Source organism: Gastrolobium bilobum, unplaced genomic scaffold (genome assembly GCF_033153095.1).
Source record: "Gastrolobium bilobum isolate Gb01-03AN ecotype WA unplaced genomic scaffold, APGP_CSIRO_Gbil_v1 utg8498, whole genome shotgun sequence".
NCBI classification, from domain to species: domain Eukaryota; kingdom Viridiplantae; phylum Streptophyta; class Magnoliopsida; order Fabales; family Fabaceae; genus Gastrolobium; species Gastrolobium bilobum.
The window spans coordinates 213,887-238,397 of record NW_026898476.1 but is presented as its reverse complement, the minus strand read 5'-3'; the positions used below and the strand labels follow the sequence as shown (position 1 = coordinate 238,397).

At 33.3% G+C, this 24,511-nt stretch overlaps 1 protein-coding gene and 1 non-coding gene across 3 annotated transcripts; both read right to left on the bottom strand.

Annotated features, from left to right (window-relative positions):
* Positions 1 to 2,569: 2,569 nt before the first annotated feature.
* Positions 2,570 to 13,766, bottom strand: LOC133316579 (zinc finger CCCH domain-containing protein 34-like). 2 transcript variants are annotated; one of them, XM_061518347.1, is made up of 7 exons: positions 13,497 to 13,766; positions 13,221 to 13,366; positions 12,910 to 12,972; positions 12,565 to 12,684; positions 12,110 to 12,424; positions 11,705 to 12,025; positions 2,570 to 3,720 (listed from the first exon to the last, which is right to left on the bottom strand). In XM_061518347.1, the coding sequence occupies exons 1-7, from the start codon at positions 13,582 to 13,584 to the stop codon at positions 3,346 to 3,348; spliced, it is 1,428 nt and encodes a 475-aa protein (XP_061374331.1). In that variant the 5' UTR covers positions 13,585 to 13,766; the 3' UTR covers positions 2,570 to 3,345. The 2 variants fall into 2 exon arrangements, with proteins under 2 accessions (XP_061374331.1, XP_061374332.1); XM_061518348.1 differs by having other exon boundaries at positions 11,741 to 12,025.
* An 8,900-nt stretch (positions 13,767 to 22,666) lies between these two features.
* On the bottom strand, positions 22,667 to 22,739 carry TRNAF-GAA (transfer RNA phenylalanine (anticodon GAA)). Its single transcript has one exon. It is a non-coding gene; the product is annotated as a tRNA-Phe (tRNA).
* Positions 22,740 to 24,511: the final 1,772 nt, after the last annotated feature.

The window sequence follows — 24,511 nt, the reverse complement described above, 5'->3', positions numbered from 1 at the left end:
ATTGGGATACCCACTCTTCTGAGCTTTTTCATTGAGGTACCTTTATGAAGGGGTGCCTTGTGTACTTGCATGCACTTTGGGGGACAATGACCATACTGCCACTTTTTAGGTAAAATTTTACCTGATTGCCACTTTTGAAAAAATTTTTGCCAAAATGCCACGCCTGAATCCCGCTTGTCAGACTGGACACGTGTCAGCGTCTGAATGGTGAACCATTCTCGCTGGGCTGCCCAGCTAGAATGACAGAATGCTGACACGTGGCAAAAGCACAGGCATTGAACCATTCAGACGCTAACACGTGTCCAGTCCATTCCCGCTTGTCAGATCAGCGAGATTCAGGCGTGGCATTTTGGCAATTTTTTTTTCAGAAGTGGCAATCAGGTAAATTTTTATTAAAGGAGTGGCAATATGATCAATGTCCCGCACATTGGTACGTCTGTCTTGTAACTTAAGTTCTAGGAAGTGGGAAATTTTTTCTTCTACTAATGTAATCACTAAATTACACATATGGGGCAAGCTCTTTTGGTTCTCTAGTTCACATCAAGGAAAGTCAATTTTGTGATACTCACCCTTCCTTGCTCATAATATTATTTTTAAAGTTATTTCCTGCAACTTAAAATAATAATGTCATTTCGGGATTCTAAAAAATAATTTTATCAGATAATTTTATTTATTTTTATTATTATAAAATAAATTTCATTTAAACCATACAACTCCAGTAAAAAAAAAATTACTGGATTTATTGAGAAAAGAAAATAAATACAAACTTTATCCAAAATTAAATCATGATATGTAGCTTAAATCCTTGTCCCAAAACAAAACTATTGATTATGATGTATCTTTTACTGTGGCGACCCCCACACACGTACACACAAAAATATATGCTTATATACGGACACATATATGTATTAATAGCATAATTTATTCTTCTTTAAGGGTAGTTGCCTAAACTTTTGGGTACAATAAAGGCAGTAATGCCACAACCACAAGCATCTCGCAAAAGGTTAGGTTCACGGAAAGATATATTGTCAAATGCAATAATAACGATCAATTCTAACGTATTGCTTGTCCTTTTAAATGACACATTTTATATTCTTTCACTTTCTTAAAGAAGTGAGACCCACACCTTTATTTTTATTTTTTGTCAAATCTCTCTCCTCTTTTATCTATCTCTTTCTATTTCTTAAAATGACACAACTTTACCTTCTTTAAAATGACACAACTTTACCTTCTTTAAAATGACACACACTTTTCCCATTGTTTAATAGTACATTCCCTTTAGCTGACTATTTATCGATTAGATAAATGTTTTTGCCTCTTCTTCCTTCTCCCCTTTTTCTATAATTTCCCAACGGTAGCTAGGTTCTAGCTCAAGTTTAATTGTCCAAAGAGATCTATGCTCATTTTAAAGCAATATCATGGTTAGGACTTAGGAACTTAGAAACATGGCAGCCAGGCAGCATAGGAAGTTTAATATGGAGGGAATGTGTCCTTGCTATGTTTCATTTATTCTTTTTTCGCCTTGTGGTTAATAATTTATAAACAGTTAAAATCACTACACATGACTAAATCATATTAAATGAGAGATGAAAGAATATATTCCCTATCTTGGGGGAAACAATGGTGATAAGCACACTTTAAAATAATAATAATTTTTTGAATAACTTTATTTGAAAATGTTTCTCACGAGATTTTCCTAAGTGAAACAGTTGAAACCTTCTGTATAATGATAAGAGGCCAAGAAGGTCTAATTTTTCATTTTATACAATTTAAAGTAGTTGTCTCGTCTTAGGATCTAAAATTAGATTGTACATTAAGCAATAATGCATTAGCAGAGGCTAATCTTAAATTGTTGATGATCAAGCTATATACAGTAGATAGTAGTTTGCTTGGTACTCTGTGTGTCAGATAAGTATTCTTTTGTCCACCAGTACTAAGAAAACAAGCACACTTAATATCGATTCCCCATTCCAAAAACAACAATGATGTTTATTTTTTAACTTTTAAGGAGCAGGATTAGCTGAAATGAAGTAAGCAGCCTCTCCGAATGCTGATCTTGGATCAAAAAATTAATCTAAAAAAGAGTTGGAGCAACTTGAGCTAAACCTCCTTTTCTTATCCCAGAGCATTAATGCAAAACCCAATGATCCAATTATAAAAGTGCAAAACCTCCTTCGTTAATTGAAGAATTGCCACAACTTTCATCATTATGGATCTAGGAAAATATTTCTGACTTAGGTTCTGACTCAGCTCAGAAAAGCTTGGAAAATGCAAAATAATTTTCAAAAACAAAAAATAGTTGGATAAGAGAAGGACTGGTTCAGTGCCTCCCCCATGCTAAGCTCTGAAAGTGAACAGATTCTTACATTCACTACCCACTGCACATGAAGACTTGACCTGAAAATGGCTATTCCTACAAGCCAGGTTTCTTGTCTTTAGAAGACATGCACTAAGCCTTGGCTCTTAATTCCATTGACTGATGCATGCCAAGCTGCACCCTTTTTATCACTTGAGCAGAGTGGTAATCTATTTATAATACAATCATCTTACAACAAACATCAAATTCGGTCAAGGGGGGAGGGGGTGACAAAAATAAAAATTCCCCTCCGGAAAGTTACCTGATCTCACATCAAAGCTTGATCAGGTAAACTGATAGAAAAGGAGAAAAAAGGTTATTACACATTCAAATGTGTTAATTTAAATGTGTTTCTTCATATACGTATTCTGTAATAAATTTAAGTATCAAGTCATGCTTTTCATTGTCACAACACCACCGTGTATCTAAAACCATATAAGATAGCAATGTGAAGCCTCATTGTACTCTCCTGATTACTTCTCTTCACAGTAAACCCTAGATACAAGTTGGAAAAAGTACTGATGAGGACTATCGAAGCAGAAATGGAAAATTGTTCCCAAATTCAAAAAGGGTTCAGGTGAAGAGACATTATCACATGGTCAATGAAAGTCTGGACAGAATTTTCTCTTACCAAAAAAGATTGGAGCATAAATAATCACAACAAACTCCAAAAATTGGAGATGTGGATGGACATGTGCATAATGGACTTGCAGAGTCCTTTGGAGTTATTCAATAGCAAGGTGGTTGTATGGGTTGCTAAAATTCTCAAGGTTGGCCATTGTTTATTCAAGATCAAAGGGATGGCCACAAAAAGATTATATGAACATAAAGATAATTGGTGTGAAGTGTGGAACTGAACGTGGAACTTGGATATCTTAAAAAAAAAAAAAAAAAAAACCTATTTGAGGACCTCCTTGAATAATGATGTCTGGTTGAAGAATTGAGATAAAAAGGAGAAATGATGAGGTATGCATTCACATTGCTTAGCTCTAGGTGTGAGAGACATTGCTATTTGTGGTGGTAATGGCCGCTGCTGAAGGACTGGAACTCTGAGCAGATGGTTGAGTGCTTGATTGAGAAACAGATCCACCAGTCGACAAAGTCAAGCCAATTGATGAGGATATTCTGGATGAGACAGACTCCATGCTAGATCCTGACATAAGTTCGGGCCGCAATTCTGATGATGAAGATGACAGAGCAAGAGTGCCAATTGATGAACCCACAGGATAGGGTGCAACCGGCATGTCAGCCAGTGAAGAAGCAGATGGACAATAACTCAGAGATCCCATAGGATGATCAAATTTGCAAGCAGGACCGAACTTACATACTCCACGCTGTGCATAATGAGTGCAAAGTCGTTCCCCCTGATAACAAGCACAAACATTGATGCTTGATGAGCAAGAAAGCAGCCAAAAAATATATTTGAAAAACATTCCAATTGAACATACAAACTTATTATTGCCAAATGCTAGTTCTTTCAACAAATAGAGTGACAAATGAAATTAACATACAGCAAGAAACTTTCTGTGAACCAAGGCCCAATGAAAAACGCTAATGCATGAAGAAGAGAGACAGCAACAACAGCTGAAAGGAAACAATGAAGACTAGTTTATCATGTTTGGAAATAGCCACATTCAAGAAAACGAGGAAGCACTCCTAATCTGTCTATAATATGAAAAACTAGAAGAACTACTAACCTAAAATCCCAGGAAGGAATCAAGGAGACAAAAAAAATTACCCATGAATTTTTTTTTGAACAACTCAAGCTAGTATGGGAACAAAGGATTGAGAAACAAAACATATGACCGAGCAGAGGAGAACCCTCTACTCTAAACAAAGAAACATGAAGCACTAGGTGTTCCTACTCATGGAGCAACCAACTCCGTATAAAACCCAAATAATACACGTATAATTCTTGCATAAAGGCTTCATATTTGACCTAAAAGGCATTCCATGGCAGAAATAAAATTCAGATATACAAATAAGGTAAAGAATGTGGAATGCTCAAACAGCTCTTAAGTTTTACGGATAAAAAATAAACAAGTATAAATGGAAATTAAGTTGGAGATCACATACGCAAATCTAGATCAGATAAGGAAAACAGAAATGCCATGCAAAATGCTTAAGGTGAAATAAATTATGGTGCAAATAAAAACACAATGAGGAAAAAGGACATGAAAATCAATGACTATTAAAATTTAGATAATAAAGAAAAGAGAATGAAATGATGTTCATTGAAAACTATTGAAACATGATGAAACATACATACCCTACAAACCGTTAAAACACTTCCTTCAAGGAAATCGAGTAACGGACTGCTAGAAAACCATTAGGAGAAACTATTAAAAAAAGAGCTTTCTAAATGGTTTTAATGAAAATTTGGTTTTTGATTGATCCATGTAGCAGACTCTACCTAGTGGGATAAGACTTAGTTGTTAGGTAACTAAATGCAACAAAATATTAATAAAAAGTTATTGGGACTTATATCGGCTAATTTAGGGATCGTTGGTTGTTGACATGCTAGCCTAAGCCTCTTCAACCAATTTTTTAAGAGTTGGTCCTTGCCATAGTTATCAAATGCGGGTAACGGGCATTAGCAGCCAACCCCCGAAAACACTAAAGAGCTATAGCGGTATAGTGCAACAGCAAAGTCCAATGCATGAACCTAATATATAGGTATACCACACATATAAATGCTAAAAAATAAAGACATTCATTCATAGTTAAATATATCATCACAATCATTTCAAATAAGGAATCTAAATATTGTCAATTACAAGGATCAACAGAATTAGCTGAGTTGGCCAAGTTTTCAAAAGTCAAAACCAATAATGTGGATAAGAATTGGAATAAAAAAGAAGCAGAACCAACATAATTGGAAAAGGAAGGGAACGAGGAACCTATCAACTTCTATCATGATGTAGATAATGAAAGCTTGAGATAAGCTAAGTACGATCCTCACGCATCATTTTCTATGGGATCAATGCTTCTTAACTTGAATACATAACATCTTAAGAAAAATAAAGCACATTTTTGCAAGCATGGGAATTAAAAGAAAAGAAAGAAAAACAAGACTACAAACCTAGAGGTGGTTGAAATAAGAAGCTGATCAGAAAAATGGGTTGGAGAACAAAGAAACCGTGCAAGGTTACAACAGAACACTGACCTCTGAAAAGGCTTGGAACAGGGTTGATGGGTAAAGAAAAAAGAGTTGATGAGGTGGAAGTTGATGAGAACAAATCACTAGTCGCCATCCACCGAAAGTGAATGGGCTCGTCTAACACTGAGATTCAAGAGTGATAGAGGGAGCTTTCTGGTCAACAAGGTTGAGAGTTGACGCAAAAAGAGAGTCAAGAGATACAAATTAAAAATTGGGGTTAAAAATCCATTTAACCCTTTTAATATGACTGTTGAGACACCAAATTGAGGACAAACCCCTTCCCTGTAGGGGCACTATTACACTGCAAACTGCTACTATGAATCATAGCGAGGCGTAGCGACGGTACCTACTACTGTCGTGCTATAGTGTGGAATTGCGGCATGATTAATAACTATGTTTCAGAGTAATTAATTTTTATTTATTTATTCACTAAAAAGGTAAAGCCAATAAATGCTAATGCTAATTGATAATAATAAGGACTAATTGATATTGTAAAGAACCAATTCACCCAAAAGCTTAAGCTGGTGGGTGAGACTATATTAATAGTTTTATATATCTCTAATATGTCCCCTCACACAAGAGCCCACTGGGCTTGAAGGGTGGACAATGCACACACCCATCTACCTGTGCTAAGAAATTCCACAAGAGAAAGCGGGATGCAGTGAGGATCGAACCTAGGACATGAGGCTCTGATACATGTAAAGAACCAATTCACCCAGAAGCTTAAGCTGGTAGGTGAGGTTATATTAATGGTTTTATATATCTCTAACAAATATCATCAATTTAATTATTTTATTAATGTTAATTGAAATGCTTAAAAAAGGTAAAGCCAGTAAATGCTAATTCTGATTGATACTAATCAGGATTAATTAATAACAACCTAATCATTTTATTAATGTAAGCTAGTAAATGCTAATTTGTTATCACATCACGACCTTGGCACCTAACATTCCTTCCCTTATTAAGATGTGACTTTTGTCCTCAAATTGAGAGGCGGCCTATGAATGGGTTAGGTGGATCTCGTTTTACAAACTCGAGCGGTAGCGAGTAGTCCTCCATGAAGGAAAGACCCTTCAAATATATAAAGGTTAGGCTTTTACATTGATGCTCATAGAGGAACTTCTCATGGCAGTTGAAGCAAAGTCCTTTGTCACATCATGACTGCATCTCTTCCTCTGTCAGGCGTTTGATAGGAAGCTGTGTGACAAGAGATTGGGAGGCGACAAGAGTTGCCAATGGCGGCAGTTGAAATGGCATGCGAATGCATCATGCAAGTCCACATGCCGATGAGCTTGAGCTACCATGCACACTCATGGTTGCAAAAAGATAAACCAGTTGTGTAATGCTCTTACAAGAGTCCACGGACCTAGTTGGCAAGGTTCTCAAAGGCAACTTGGTAATTGAGGAAAAAGCCAATTTGAGATAGCTATGCAAGGAATGCAGTGGGATGTTCATACTCGAAGGGACCAGAGCAGCAACGAAAGGCTCGAACAAATGCCTCCCAATTGGGCAGAAGATTATCATCCACCAGACCTTGGTACCAAGTGGCCACAAGTGCATTGAGATGCATCATGGTCAAAAGTAGTTGATCCTCTTGGTGTGTTATAATATTGAAAATAGTGCTCCACATTGAAATGCCAAACAACTGAGTCACCTAGGGAGAAATATGGAAACGTGAGGTGGAGGGTATGCCTATGCAATGGCGTGGTATGCAAAGGTGTGGGCTTGTGTGGAGCAAGGCCAAGGATGCCCAAAGCTAGATCAGATGACAATGGTGGTTGTGTTGGTAGCTCCTGTCGGAGAGCGGTAAAGAGATGTTGCTCATGTTTGTCCAATAATGCCACAAGAGTTTATGTCGTAAGTTGGTTGACTTGAGAGTCCAAGAAATCCTAACATAACTATTTCCCTGGCTAGTTGTTCAACCGCTTGGACTCGATCATTGCGCTCTTGAGAATAGGTTGTTGGAATGGTGGAGGCAGGAGTCCATAAAGCATGAGTTATTAAAGGGTAATTCTATAGTTGGCCGAATTGTAAAGAGAGAAGACATAGAAGAAGGGAGAGGTGAGAATGAAATTGATTGGGAGAAAGAGAAGAGAATCCGAGAATTATTGGAATGAAGTAATTTTCTTCTTGTCTATTCCATTAAGCCATGAAGCCTTTTTTAACAAGTATTTGAAATACTAAAAAGGTAAAGTCAATAAATACTAATTCTAATTGATACCAATCAGAACTAATTGATATTTGATATCAATCTAATCCTTTTAATAATGTTAGTTGAAATGCTAAAAAAAGTAAAGCCAATAAATGCTAATGTTGATTGATACTAATCAGGATTAATTGATAACAACCTAATCCTTTTACATATGGAAGGTAATAAATGCTAATTTGATATCATGTGATTCCCTGGGTGCCTAACATAGTCGAGTCGTTGACTAAATCCTCTTGATAGAGATTAAAAAATCACTAATGTATTGTACTTTATTTCTTTGGACAAATTTTTGATTCGAAGATTTAGCTTGTATAAACCATTATTGGTCAAACACCCATAACGTAAGCCGTTTCGGTAAGGGTATACATATATATATATGTATTGATTAGATAATAAATGAATCAACAAAATGGTCGAACAATTATGCTTGGATTGTCTAGATTCTCAACCAACTGGCAGCAGAAAGTCTAATGGCATCAATGGAAAAGCATTAGGTGTGATCCGACCACTACCACCATTTATGGCCATTCTAGCAATGAGAATTCCTGGTCACATTCCACAAAAATCCACATCTTTGAACACCACGCCAATGCATGGACATCCACCTTATGTTCTCGTGTTTTCCCTTGAGTGACCCGACTGTATTACTTTCCAACGTGCAACACTATTTTCAGTATTATAACACACCCGAAAGATTGATTGTTTCTAACCTCAATACATCTCGATGCACCTGTGGTTACTCGATATCAAGGTTTGGCGACTGATAACCTCCCTACCCAATTGGAACGCTTTTGTTTTCCCCATTCGTCGCCACTATGGTCCCTCAGAGTATGAGATCCCATTGTCTTTCTCTCCATGCTGTCTTAGATTGGCTCCGTCCTTGATTACCAAGCCACCTTCGAGGACCTTGCCATCCACGTTTGTGAACTCTCTCAGGAGCATTTACACAACTTGTTTATCTCTGGCTTGCAACTCTAATTGCGTATGATGGTTCAAGTTCATCGGTATATGGACTTACATGGCACATTCATGTAGGCATGCGAATATGAGTCTAAGCGAGCCGCACCTCAGCAGCCGGCCATTTCAGTCGCTGCCCTCTACAACACCAAGCCTGGCTTCCCTTACCGCCTTCTAATCCCTTGTCACGCAACTTGCTATCAAACTTCTAATAGCCGATGAGATGTAGGCGGGATGCAACAATGGACTATACATCAACTGAAATGAGAAGTTCGTCCACAGGCATCATTGTTGCTCAAGCCTGTTGAACTGGATTTGACTTAAGGACAAATCGTGTCTCAATGGAGGAAGGAAAGTTAGGCATATCAATTAACATTTACTACCCTCCATTAATAAAAGATTGAATTGGTATCAATTAGTCCTAATTAGTATTTGTTAGCTTCTATTAATCAAATATTGGTATCAATAGATTAGTATATGGAATAGGAAAAGAAAAAATTACTTCCTTCCAATCAATTCTCTCCTCACCTTTCCCTCTCTCATCTTCTCTTGTCATTTCCCTACAATTCTACTCCAAAATTACTCTTAAAAGATGCCCACTCTTTTAATCAAATTAAAAGTTTACCACAAGATTTTGGTGGGCTTGTGCTTTGTTTACTCTCCAACGCCAAAGGTTTTTTGCCTAAAGAGTAAAGAGGTGACTTAAACATTAATATGATCTATATAGTGAATAATAACTTAAATTAATATGATCTATATAGTGAATAATAACTTTTAAGGCGTTACAATTTATTAATAGCTACATAAACACTCTTATCAATAACTTCATAAATACTCTTTCCTTTGTATCCATTTTGAGGACCGTCATAAGATATCTCTTCAGACATGCCAGTGCTGGTGAAAGAAAAAAGAGAGACAAGAAGGGTGGCATGAGGGAGATAGAAGATGTTCTTTGCCTAAACTATACATTATTTTCAAGATCTTGTCTCAGTAAATCTTATATAAATATCTGCATTCTAAACCAGCATAGTCCACATTAAACTACGAGATATGGTAGCTCTCCTGCTTTATTGCTCCACACGCATTGCAACAGACAAAACCCATTTCCTGGCCAAAATCTCTTTCCATATCAAATTTGCTAAAAAATCACGCATATTATAATATTCATTTAGCTATCATTCTAATATACAAGACCAAAAGTCTTCATAAAATGAAAAATAAAGGAGAATAAATTTTAGGTTAGAAAGAAGAACAAAATAAAGACTAAATTGCAGCTATAGTTTGGGTAATATGATTACCAAATGATGGAATGTTAGTCATGCTAAAGAAAAAAAAGATGTGTCTTATATTCTAGAACAATGGATAACATATCAGGTAGTTACTTCTTCCATTTGTGAGGAAGAATTACAAAGAGATATTCTTCAGTCCAATAAAATAGATTATTTTAAGAGAGAGGAGAAAATTCTGGCAAATGCAACTCCCGTAATTAAGTATATATAGCAACATAAAGTAAGGCCCTCAATAAGTTGATGCTAATAATACTATTGTAACAGGCCGAATAGGCAACATAAGATCAATACCCAGTAATCAATGGCATGTTAACACACAGGAGTTCATAAATTTTAATCTGTAGGCAAGCTATTGAAAGGATATATATTTCAAATGATGACAAAGATCTTTCTTTTCATTTCCTTTTCTATTTTTATGATGATTAAAACAGAAAAGATCTTACTCTATTCAATAAAATTTCCTTGTATCAAAAAAATAAAAACTTCCATATATATTGGAAAGATGTATATGCTGGCCAAAAAAGGATAAACATGAAATTCAAAAACTCACTATTGGTGCCAGATCATTATAATATGCAGGACTCCAGAAACTACCTTAAGGAGTACATTAAAGGGAAAACCCCAGTACACAAGGTTCCCCCAACTTTGCGAGGGTAGGGATGAGGGTCAATTGTATGCACCTTACCCTTGCATTTTTGCAAAAAGAGATTGTTTCTCATATTCGAACCTGTGACCTTCCGGTCCCCTTGTACATAAGGGAAAAAAATATAATGTGAGAATTCCCTAGTAATTATGCAAAAGAAACTAATCAGAGGTGCATTGCATTCAAATACAACAGAACATGATCACCTCAACAAGTCCTTATTATGTTTCAGTTTTATCTTACAAACTTTAAAAAGAGTCACAATAAGATTCAACTGTTTATAGTACACAGTATTCCATGCTCTGGCAGAGAACATGTCCACAATGAAAGATTTTGAAGAGGACCTTACTGACAGAATTTACCGGAGTACAATCATAGTGATCAAACTGAAATATTTAACCGAACATACACCTAAAGAAAGGAACAAGATGCACACCTAAATGAATATATGAAAAAAGTGGGAATTCTACTCTCATAAAAGGTACAATCAAATCCAATGTGACACCATTAAACCAACAGTTTTACCTCCATGCTTTCAAATCTTGCCGGAAGAATCTCCAATAAATTAGAGATTAGAGATGTCAGAGTTCAGATATCATCCAACTCTATGACTAAAACATTCATCCACCAGCAATTCCAACATCATTTCATCAAATGGTCATTCAACTAAATTTTAGAGATTGTACAGGTGTGGTATAACCCAACATGAATGCATAACACATGATAAATAAAGACAAAAGCTCACCATCCAAGAAAAATGTTATCTTAAAATAACAATCAAAGCACAAGAGCAAGGAACAATGGCTCCTAGTATGGTTGGTTCTCAAAGATGAATTGAAAATTAGTAAAGCAAGTTTCAAATCCTACATAAAGCTATTGAAAACTAAATGATAAGAAGTCAATTTAATTATGTCTCACAACAGCTATTTTAATCCCTGGAAACTACTACATTTTGTTGGAGAGGGAAGATGGATCAACAACAACAAAGCATTTTTCTACTAGGTCAAAGAGGTTAGACGGATCATGCATATATAATTCAACAATCAATATGAGGTGCCACAGTACAAAAATGTTGAGAGGCAATCATTACCGGTCGCAAAGGAAGACCTGCAGGACTAAGGATCACATTCCCTTTTGGAGCACTCATGTCTGGTGGATGGTGATACCTACATGATGGACCAAATTTACACTCCCCTGTTTTCAAGTAATACTGACATTCTGGTTGATTAGGCCTCTCTGGAAATGACTGCTCCCTCTGAATACTGCCTGAAGGACCAGCTGAGAAACCAGAAGGTTGATAAGGTCCAGTATAGGCAGCTGCTGATGAGGGCAGCTGGGATATCCCATAAAGCTGTGCCGAACCAACATCAGATGGAGTACTAGAAGGAAGGACAGGGCCTGTTCCAGGAGCCTGCACCAAGAGCTCAACAGTCAAGAGCTTCAACGAATGCACATATAACTTGTCTAAGCAGTCAAAAAGAAATGCTTGCCCTACCTGATAAGGACCCCAGCCAGAAAAAGGGACCATGGCAGGGGACAATACCACAGGCCCATAGGGGCTCTGGACTAATGACCCAGGTAGCAGAGGTGGCCTTGCAACCAGAACACCAAATTGCTGTGATGAAGGACCAGATGGAGACTGTACGGTTGGATATAATGGTGAAGGTAATGGTACAGGTAAAGGCGAAACTGGGGGAACTGGCGATGGTGCTGGAATTTGGCTGCCAGCAGGCTGTGGATGATGGAATTTACAAGTTGCGCCAAACTTGCATTGCCCCGTTTTCACATAATAGGAACACTCCTTTTCACCCTGTTAATTGTTATTTATAATTTACAAAAGATAAAGATTCAAATTCAGAGGAAACTATTTCCATAATTAGAAAGTGCAACCCAAAACTCAAAAAACATGCTTAGCTTAATTTTATGCAGTAAATGTAAAGCAATACTGACCGGTCGCAACGGATATCCATAATAATTTAGTGAGACAGGGGCAGCAGTGCCTCCTGCCTGCCTAGGGTGGTGATACTTGCAAGAAGCACCAAATTTGCATGATCCTGTCCTCATATAATACTGCACTTTATGCATCAGCAGATATAATCAATACAAAAGGAAAGTCATGAACTTTGAAGAGAATCAAAACAAAAATAAAATCTCACTCCATCCATCCTCATTAACACATATAGACGACAGTTGAACACATGATTTTGTACAAAAACAAGGAATTACAGTGTCAATTGTGAAAGGCAATCATTTGATATGTGCGCCCATAGTATTTATCAGAACCATATAAAGCACCTGGCACACAGGCTGGCCTACTCGTTCTGGAAACTCCCCTCCAGTCCTCGCAGCTCCAATAACCTAAGCAACACATACACATAGATATCTCCAAATTACAAAAAGAAAGAAAGAAGAAACACTAAATCAGAGTGTACAATAGCTTGCAAACATCGCAATCTCAGTGAATAAAGCAAAAACTGAAAGACTTGACGGTGACACTGACACCACACTAATGGAAAAAGCCTTGTGATTCAGCAAGATCAAACCAAAATTGCAGAGATAAAAAAGTGCATGATCACATCAGTTACAAAACAAAACGACAAATTTACCGCGCCACGATCAAGGGGATGGTTAAACCGACACCGCGAGCCAAAGCCACAGAACCCGGTCCTCAAATAGTAGGCACAATCATTCTCATCGGGCCGTTGCGGATACGATTCCTCGCCAGCACCCAATCCCAATTGCCACATAGGCTCTGCATTTTTCAAATTCAAGATCAAACCCACTTCACAACACGCCACATTCAGAGAAAAATGAACCACAAATCACCAATCACAAAACAAAAAAAATGAACCGAATTTCTAGAAATGCAGAGATACACATACCTTCGAGTCCGGTTTCTCCCCCTGCTCCGGTCCATTCCGCCGACGGATCAGACCGCGAGCCTTCACTGGACCGGCCGTACTGCTCCATTGCACGGTCCTAAACCGGTGAAACGTAGCTGATTGTAGACAGAGAAAGTAAAGAGAGAAAAATGGGGTTGGATTTTTATGGGGTTTCTCTTTCTCTCTCTTAACTCACACTCAGAGACAAGACAACAGCGTCTCTGTTTCTTCTTCTTCTACTCTCTCTCTCTCTCTCTCACACACTCACTCTCTTTCAGTTTCAAAGCGTTTGATTTTTGATCTTTCTATGCTGATCCTCTGTGACGGGCTTCTTTTATTGGTCTGCGTGTTTGTTGGTTGGTTTTATTTATATGCACCCGCCAACACATCTCACTAAAATTATCATAATTATATATATATATATATATATTTCAGAAAAATATTTATGCAGAGTTAACGAAGATAAGTTATTTGTATTTATTTTTAAAATGATATCATTTTAAGATTGAAAGATTAAAAAATTATAATTATAAAGACTATAATAACCCTAAAATAAATTAAAATTACAAAAACACTATAATTTTTGTCCTAAAACAACGTCATATTGGACTTACTGCAGATAACTTATCTGAAGTAACCGCAGAAAAAGCGAACCCTATATATTTATTTATAATCAAATAACATTATTATTTACTACTATTAGAAAATAAAAAATAAATTGTGAAACTTTATTTTTAGAAATTGTAAGAAAAAATGGAAAAATTGTAAATGAAGCTCATTTAGGAGATGCTTGAATTAAGGGTAACTGAATGTGGTAAGGTAATGTAAACAACAAGCTAGTGTAGTGTGAGATATTGGCATAGAGACAAGGGAGTTTGAAAAGACTCAAGTGCCCTTGAATTTTAGCATGCGGGTTTAGTGGGGGAGTCAATGGAGAAGGTGTATGCGATATGATATGACAGCGTTGTCCTCTTGCATTAGAGTTAATACAAAAAGTAATGTGAACATTAATTAATTAATTAAGTACTGTGGGGGTGTGTGTGTGGGCCGTTGCTGATCGCTGATGTAGCAGATGCAAAAAAGAGCAGGGGATTGATGTTGTTGGTTCCACGTGGCAAAAAAGGAGGATCTTCCTTAAAAGTGGTAAAAAGGTCACATGAATTTACAATGTAACGAGGATTATGGGATCTTTTCCGAAACACAAACTTTCAATACGGTTATATGTAAGTCTCAAACTTTCTCTCCTAACCAGCTTCTAATCACTCTTCATGATAAGAGATTATTACATGTGAAAATATGTTATCTTACACAAGTTTAATAATTAATGAATGCATCCAAAACTATTTAAACAGTAACATAAAGATGAGGGCCCTTTTAATTTAATCAACACGAACCCCCCCAAAAAAGTTAATTTTTCTTCTTCTGATTATTAATATCTTTCCGTTCTTTGTATTTTATAATTAATGAAATTTAACTTTTTTGGAAACATGAAATTTAACTTTATGTTGAAGGTAAAGGTGGCTGGTTAGCAGACAATGCTTTTGCAACATACATTTTGTTGAGAGAATATTTTGATTATTTTCTCCTCCAAACCCACGTTTGAAATATGGCGTAATATCATAAAACACCTATGAAAATTTAATTTTTGCTCTCAATTTATAAGTATAAGTAACTTTCATGATTTAGGAAAAATTATGATATGGATTATCCTGACCTCCTTTTTTTCAATTAACATTTTCCTTATTTATATTATATCTTTTTACAAAAAAAATTTCCTTTGTGTGAATGACATATCCATTTTTACGGTTGTTTTCATGTGTTACTTTGAATGTTAAGAACATTCAAAATGAGACACATGTATTATAAACAAATTATCAATTATGTATTCTTGTGAATACATAAGCAAAGTATCAAAATTATTTTTTTTTCCTTTCTTCTCAAAGATTATGTCAGCATGGGTGTCTTGTTTTTATTGGATGAATGTAGATGCAACTGAGCACTTAAAATATTTTCTTGGAGGACATGGGACTTTAAATGCTGTGAATTTGCGGCGCAAAGTTATTAAATGAAAATAAAAAAATGTCTTCCAAGTTCAAGCAAGAGTATACGAGATTGGATTTTGAGAGAGAGAAAAAAATACAAAGTAATCAAACTCATTGAGAAAATGTTAAATCAAAAAGTGTGAATAATGTTAAGCGGACAAATGTTCTATTTATCTATTATATAATGGGATAGGATATTGTAACAATTAATTAGGATTATTACCAATATTACTATCAATCAATTTTATCGTTAGATCGATTATGTTGACCTAACGATTATATTTATTTCCATCTTTATATGGTTATAATTTTTTATATTTAATACTTTTATAATTTAAGCATATAAAAATATAATTTAAGTAAAAGATAGGTTACCTTATATTTATATGTTAATTATTGTTAGTTTTTTAAGGTTAGAAAAATACTATGCTAATATATCTATGGAGCATAGGTTACTCAATTTGTTCAAATAAGGTGGAATGTAAATTTTAGGCGCAAAATTGAGTTTATCGTGTGATATAAAAAAATTCAAAAAAATAGAGTATAGTTTATCATATCATCTTTATATCAATTATTGTATTATTTTCCATTAAAATACGACCCAAAAGATTTTAAGATAATAAAAGATGGGGGCTATATGAAAACATAGGTTGATCTTTATCTATCCGTTTATATATTCATATGTAAGATAAAAGTTCTTCAAATGCATATCATGTCCCTTCTAAAACTTTAATTGTCATGTACCAAAAAAAAAAAAAACTTTAATTGTCATGTCAACAGCTTGTAAATATGAATATATTTTTTTATTAATTTTTCATTTATTTTTGTATTCTCCCCTTTTTTGTTCTTTTTTCATATTTTTATATAAATTTTTAAATACAAATGCTTAATTTTTCGTATAAAAACTCAAATTATGACCAAAAAAAATACTTTTATGAATTAACTCTAAAAACAAAGTAAAGTAAGATTCTTACATCAGCAGGCTTATTATATTCTTTTTAGGTTATAATCTTTTTTTTTTCTTTTTAATATGAGGAGGGGCTGAAGACAGCAAGCAAAGACAATAGAAGCCATGAGGGGAATACAAAAAAGTACAATCATAATTTATTTTCCGATAATCGAACAAAGTTTGTAACAGTGACCAAAGTGTTGGCCAAAAAAATTATCAGACTGCTATGTCAATAGTAAATTTTGCCAAAATGTCATGTGGCATATTTCGCTACACTGTGTAGTGAAATATGTGTTCAAATAATTCGCTACACACTGTAGCGAAATATGCCATGTCAGACTGCTCAGAACCAAAAATGTCATGTGTCAAAATTGAAACAATTTTGACACGTGACATATTTCGCTACACTGTGTAACGAATTATTTGCACACATATTTCGCTACACAGTGTAGCGAAATATGTCACGTGATATTTTGACAAATTTTACTGTTAACATAGTAGTCTGATAATTTTTTTTACGAACAGTAACAAAATACTGTTCCCAGAAGTTTCACCATCCAATTAGCACAACCGTCAACCTCTCTGATCATGTCAATGAAGTGAACTTGCCAATTTCAATTCAAATGTTAGTACATATTCATAATTTAACGACTATTTTTTGAATATTTTAGTACGATGTTATTAGTAATACATAATTTTAAATTCTTTAAGTCAAATCAAGAAAATGCAACTGAATAAAATACTCTTTCGATATTTTTTTTTCATAACATTATAATTTTTAGAATATTCTATTTTTTTTTGGCAAATTACAAAATAATTTAATTGATATTAATTTATTTTGTTAGATTTAATTATAAATTTTTTTATAAAACAAATAAAATTGTATAAAAAGTATTCAAGTTTATTTAAAAATATATTTATGCTGACCTAATAAATCAGAATACATCATTCAACAAGTAAAAATTAATCTATATAACTTAAAAGCATCTTTTTAATATTTGATGCATGACCCCGTGTTAAATGACTCAAGGCCCTTTTAAAAAACAATGTTCATTGAATATTCAGTTCAATATATAATAATAATATTTTTAAGTTAAAAAATTAAAATATAAGATTATGAATTATTGCATGTGAAGTTTATTATTTTGTTTTTCTTTTAATTGTGTTTTAATGATCGTGTTGGAATATATAATGCACATAGATAATGTGAACTTGTTAATTTCAAATTATTGACAAACAAAACTCCGAAAAATCTCATATGAAAATATTAATTAATAATTATTATATAAATAATATTTTATTACTATATTATTGAATTTACAATTTGAATGATAATATTTTTCCTATAAATAGAAGCTAGGGGAAACCATTCGTGATTATTTAAAATTGAGAAAAAATCAAAGAGTGAGGGGTCATAAAATTTTTGGAGGAAACTCTTGAGAGTTATGATGAGAAAAAAAAAAAGAGTGAAGAAGGTTGTCAATAAGAAAAGATAAAAGTGAAGGTGGGATAATTTCTTTCTTTTTTTAATATATAAAGCACAAATGAGTGTTATTTTGGATATATTATTTTTCCTCTTATTTCTTTATTTAATTTATATTTTTGCACTTTGTATAGGTATATATATTAAAATTCATATTAAAGTAAGTTTAAAATTTCACAATTTTCAATTACATGCAGTATATCTGTATAGTAACATATTCATAAACAATATCATATATATGATAAATATCCTACCTGTGTATATGCAATTACTTACATGTATTGTTTTATGTTCTTTTCATTTATATCTTATGTCTTTAATTTTCTATCTTTTAAAATTTACCTTCGGTGAATTTCTTATGATTAATTTTATGTGGTGAAAATTCATATAACATATATTTTACAAAATCTTACGCAGTGATTTAATTTTTCTTATTTTCATTGTGATGTCAAATTTAAATAGGATTTTTATTCTGAGATGAATATTTGATGTCAGAACTGCTTTCTTGTTTCGCTGTTTTCTTTTTGTTCTTTGCCTGAGGCCTAGCCCCTTCTCGTTACCGAAAAAAATAATGATGTATTATTAATTACAATTTTCTAAAAAGATTATGGAATACTTTTGAAGGTACCCACATTTGTTTGCATAAAAAGTTTGTAGAATTTCTCATATAAGGGCATAGTTGAGACACTGATCAGTTTCTTAGGTCAAGAAATACATAGAAAAATTTATACTTACGAATATATTTGGGATGCTAGATTTCTTTAAGTTATTATGTTTTAACATTATGTGTGTATTTCACAATGAATGAGCGAGCCTAAATTAGGAGCGAAGTTTGTGTGCTCCAGGAGCAAAAAAAAATTAGTGGGACTGAAGTGAGAGAAAGAAAAAAAAAGTTGAGGAGAGAAGAGAGAGAAGGAAGAAATTGTTTTTTGGTTTATGTGTTAATTTTTTAATGAAAGAACTACCGTGATATTGGACTATGTTAAAAAATTCCCTATATTAGATGTTGTGTGTATTCAAACTAGAAATATTATTCAATTACGAAGTTCTATCATTGAACATAAATATATTTTTGTTGTGATATTTATATTTTATTATGGTGACTTAATATACTGTATTAGTTTAATGTATATGTGATATTAGAATTCAACATATATACAAATTAATATTCCTAAATTAATAATCAAGAGATGTTACAATATACAATATAAAATTGCGAGAGCAAATTTTTATGCAAAAAAAAAAAATATCGTGCTTATTTTCAAAAAAATAAAATAAAATATATGTTGTGCTTAATTTTTGTACTATTTAATGCATACTTGTCCGTTATTTCCTTTACATTAGCACTGCTACAATGCCCAGCTAGTTTAGCATAGCCCAAATATGTCCAACTCACTGTAACTAACAATATTTTATATATTCATTAAAAAACAATATTTTATATTATATGAGAAAATTAAAATTAAAAATTAAAATAGAATAATATGTAATGTTATTCTAGAAGACTAGAACCATCTTGCCTATGGAGTTGCCGGACCTACTAACATCTTCCTTTATACATATTTGTATTTTGTACAAAATTATAATTTTTATCAGAAATATTGAGTTCGAGTTTTGAAAATACAAAAAATATCTTGAAAGAGTCACTGGATTCGAGTCCATGCTCCAACCGAATTAAGATGGACAATCAATTAACAGTGGAATTTTTTTTAAAAAAAAAAACTTTTATTGTATCTAGATTTATATTGTATTTGGATCTTGATCCTCTTCTGTTAGAAAAAAAAAAAACATGACATAGTCATGTAGAAAATCATAACCATACGAAGATGAATTAATGGTAATAAATGAAGAGAAAAAAATATTATTAAAATAAGTATTACAAAATCATAATCATTAATTTATCTTTATATGATTGTGATCTTTCCACATTATCATTTTATTTTTTTTTTAATATAAGATGATCCATTTCCATTATATTTTATCTCAACTTTCTTAATGTGAATGGCATGTCCATTTTTGCAGTTGTTTTCATGTGAAACTTTGGAAGACATCACTTTGAATAATGTTATCACAAAGTAGTCAAATTTAAATAATGTTAAGGGGACAAAAGTTCTATTTATCTATTATGTAATACAAACGTTTTTTTTTTCACTACAGTTGTCATGTGATATTTAAAACAGTTATTTTATTATTATTTTTATTAATAAATATTTTGATTTTTCTTCTTTTTTTAAAATTTTTCTCACATTTTTCCACTATGATTTTCATTTTTTTTTATAAAATAAATTATTTAAATATGATTAAGATCGAGTTAGAAAATTAAATTATAAAATAAAAAAATAACAGTTATAAAGATTTTCAAATCCTAAAAAATTTACTTAACATATCAAGATAAATATATACAATATTCACTATAAGCTTTTTTCAGAACAAGATCAAGTAATTCAACCATGCATTAAGTATTTATTTATTAAATATAAATTTCACCCGTCATAAACATTTATAATGGCAGTGATTACAAGAGTTCACACTTTCGTGAAACTAATTATTCAATTGGAAGAAAAGGTTCTCAAAATTCTTCAGTTAAGGAATAAAAATAGGTCCCCACTGAATATGATAATACTTTTGTGGATAATATTTATTTCGAGCTGTAGAATAGAGGTATGGATGGTTTTTTCGGATTTTCCAGTAGCAGTTTTTGTCTTTTGTGCAAGAAAAGCTATTGTGATATGAAGTGAAATCATGGGTCCAATTAGTTTGAGTCAACCTTACATTGCATTCATATTTTCGGGCAACATTAAACCATCCTGTTCCACTGCATACCTTGTATTCTGCCTTTGGATTCAGTTTAAACTCGTACATTTTACTGCGTTGCATGTAGCACACCAATGTCATTTCATCTTTTTTCATATCATATCCTGGATTATCAACCGCCATTCGATTTTCAAAATGAAGAGTAACCGGTTTGTATCCCCCAAAACATAGTAACCACTCCAAACTCCATGCATATGATGTTCCACAAAACAATATCAATGTTAAAACAGTTTGCACTATAATTTTTGTGGGAGTGTTACTCATTCCTTTTCCCATTGATCTTTCTTTCATTGGTATCACGATTAAGCTAGAGTTCCCAGTTTACCTGTGCTTAATTGTTCAGACCTTTAAATAGCAAAAAGTAGAAGTCAACCGAAAAAAAAACTCCTGAAATAGATTTTAACTTGTTTCACGTTAAACAAACCCCATTAATTATTTATAAAAATGATCTTTAAGAGCGTGTGTAAGTTTAAAAATTCAAAACTGATCGAACATGTGATTATAGCGTGAAATTTGTCAAAGAAAAAAAAATCTTTAACCGAAAAAGTATTAAATAAAAAACTTAAAGGTGATATAAATATATGATCTAACTAATTGTATTTAGTCTATTCATTTCTTCATTTTTAATATCACGGGAGTCCATATATTTTTAATTTGAGTGGATAGAGTATATACTAAGAAATACTAAAGATGCATAAAAAAAATTTCTAAAGATTTTATTTCCAAAAAAAAAACAGAAATACTAAAAATTTACTCGTACATGTGAGTTTTTATAGACTTATAGTAGTATATTTTTAAAATTAAATGCATGTGATACCCAAGAATATTACAATATTATGTGGATCTAGAAAGTTTTAGATTTTTATAATTAAATAACACGGATATGATGATAGTTCAGTTGGCGCATGAGAGCTGAGCATGTGGAGTGAGAGCATGTGTTCAATCTTCCCCAGTACCATGTGGGATAATTTAAAACCTTAATTCTGGATCCGCTCTGAACAAAATTACCTCCAGTAAAGAAGAATACATGTGAGTTATCCAAACAAAAAAAATAATTAAATGACACGGTAACGTATTCTTTAGCCTGCCAAGATTCAAGAACCTTGCAGAAACAAACTTTGTCCTATTTTTTTAATTGCTTTCCAATCTCATGATCGTCATAATTAAGTTCATCAAATCGACTATTTTCGATTTGAGAAGATTAAGTAGGAAGTGAACGAAGGGAATGAGGTTTGATTTCTCTAATGGACACTTAATTGTTATAAACGTTTATGTCAAGACATGTATGAGGCAAGTCCACATGGTCATGAAGACTATTGGTTATAAAAGGTGGGGTTGGTCTGAAGATGACACTACTGTAGCCTTTGCTACTTGCTAAACATCTATCTATTATGTTTGATGCTTTCAGAGAATCACGTTGACGAGAAAATTGGGTATTTTTGTGTCCATTGATTGAGCTGCGAATCTTCGGCTTTTTCCAGACATACAGTGCTGTGTTGTTTTTCTGTTTGCATAATTATTTCAAAGGGGTTGTGTCATTCAAGTTTTTTGTTCTATCCAATGGTCTCGTTGACTAAATGAGCTTGAGTAAGGTGTTTTATTGTTGTGAATTTGTCTTTTTGAACTTTTTCCTTTGTCATGAGAAGGAAGCTGGAAAACATGTGTACTTATATTCCTTTTTACCTCTAGTTCAACTTAATTGAGATAAACATATAATATAAAATTTGCTACCCATTTTAAATTTTCTTAGATTTAAAAGTGGATTTTTTTCCTATTATAACAACACTTTTAAATTGGTGCAAGAAAGGAAAATAAAAACTGCAAAAAACCAAGTTTGGGACACATTTTTCTTAATAGGCACGAAAATAAAAAATTAAGAAACTGCGGTGAGCGTGGATCGAACACGCGACCTTCAGATCTTCAGTCTGACGCTCTCCCAACTGAGCTATCCCCGCAAGATGTTATGGATGTAATGTACAAATATCCACACTGTCAAGAATCATATGATAAAATGGAATCCTTTTGGCAAAAGCAGAAGCAATTAATGTGCCAAACATTTGCATCCTTTTAACCAATGTAGATTCTAAAGGAGGTCCTTCTGGCGTAAGGTAGAAGAGTGAATTCGTGTTTCAAGAGCAATGAAGACCAACAATCCCAATATTATTAATGTTTGATGTAAATATCCTTCATTTGTTTTCCTTCTGGTGTGAGTTCAATGATCCAAAGCATTGCAGGGCGACACACACAAACAACAAAATGACTATAACCAGGGCAAATAAATTAAGATCCTAAACTCATACTACTTATAAATAAGTGTCTTTACGTCATGTTCTTTACTTATCCAAGCGTGAGGAAATACATATAAGAATGTTGAGGACAGTGACATCACAATTTACAAGCTTACTGCTTCATTGCGATTGTGATCAACTTTGTGTTCTCAATGTTGCGCTTCACTTTGACAAAGAAAGCAGTATGACAAATAGGCTAAACAATTTGAGTGTGACACTTCAGAAAAAGGAGACCTAACATTAGCAAAGACAAAATAGAAATAAGTATGTCGGAGAAAGAATGAAGGAAAGGTGATCTATACCCCAACTGATATGCATTAATATCTATTATTAAATATAATAGATATTAAATTAAATATCTATTATTCAACTGATTTATTAAATTAAATATCTATTATTATACCATATAAAATATGATTAATGTGTTCTGGAGTGTAGTTTTATTTTTTGGGAAAAAAATTTAGATAGTAAAAAATTTAACAGCATAAATGTTTTTTATTCGAAAAATACAAAAGTGACATGTCACATCAATCACTGACACTGTTTATCAAGTTTTTTACCTAAATGTCATGCGAACAGTGTTATTTTCCAATCTGCCACGGGGTCAAGTTCGCTACCCGGTGTAGCGAACTCGGTTTGCTCACGTGTCACTTTTTTAATGGACACCAAGTTCGCTACACGGGGTAACGAACTTGGTCAATGTAGTGACCTTCATACTTTTTTTTTTTTAACTTGGTACTTGTTATCCACTAGAAATGTGACACATCAGCAAACCTAGTTCGCTACATCGGATAACAAACTTGGCCCGTGGCAGATTGGAAAATAACACTGTTCGCGTGACATTTAGGTAAAAAACTTGATAAACAGTGACATTTTGGTCGGTGTTCCGTTAATTAGCATTACCGTCATTTATTTAAAGTGTAGTTTGAGCATCAAAACTCTATATGAAGAATAAATTGAAAATCTCAACTCTAATTTATAATTTTAAATAAATTAAAAAATTTGTTTTTTTAACTTTATTTTGAATTCATATATTATGTTAGCTAACACTTAATACATTTTGTTTTTCCTTTTTGCTATTTTTTCCAGTTGTACTCAGAAAAAAATTTAAAAGATACATACCATTATACCAACTTTTTTCTTTAACAAAAAATAAAAATAAAAATAAAAATAGGTTCACCCGGACACAAATATTAATTTTAAAAACACGTAATATAGACAGTACATTCTTAAGAATTTCTCCGTTTCGCTGCGTCCATTATGATCGAATTAATCATTACAAAAGGTTAAAAAGATGAGAAGTTGGCGGTTGCTTTGCTCATGCCTACACTTAGTCCAAATGCTCATCATCATTAGTAATCTTTCTGACAGAATTCTAAAGTGGCAACTGGCCACATCAGTTGTGCCTTGACAAAACTGTTTATATTGGCCGGAGCCTA

Excerpts from the sequence above, each read along its gene's own strand:
- LOC133316579 (XM_061518347.1), bottom strand. The coding sequence starts at position 13,584 with ATGGAGCAGTACGGCCGGTCCAGTGAAGGCTCGCGGTCTGATCCGTCG. Across the intron at positions 13,367-13,496 it reads GGGAGAAACCGGACTCGAAG|AGCCTATGTGGCAATTGGGA; the intron begins GTATGTGTATCT and ends TGAAAAATGCAG. Across the intron at positions 12,425-12,564 it reads ATGGATATCCGTTGCGACCG|GGTGAAAAGGAGTGTTCCTA; the intron begins GTCAGTATTGCT and ends AACAATTAACAG.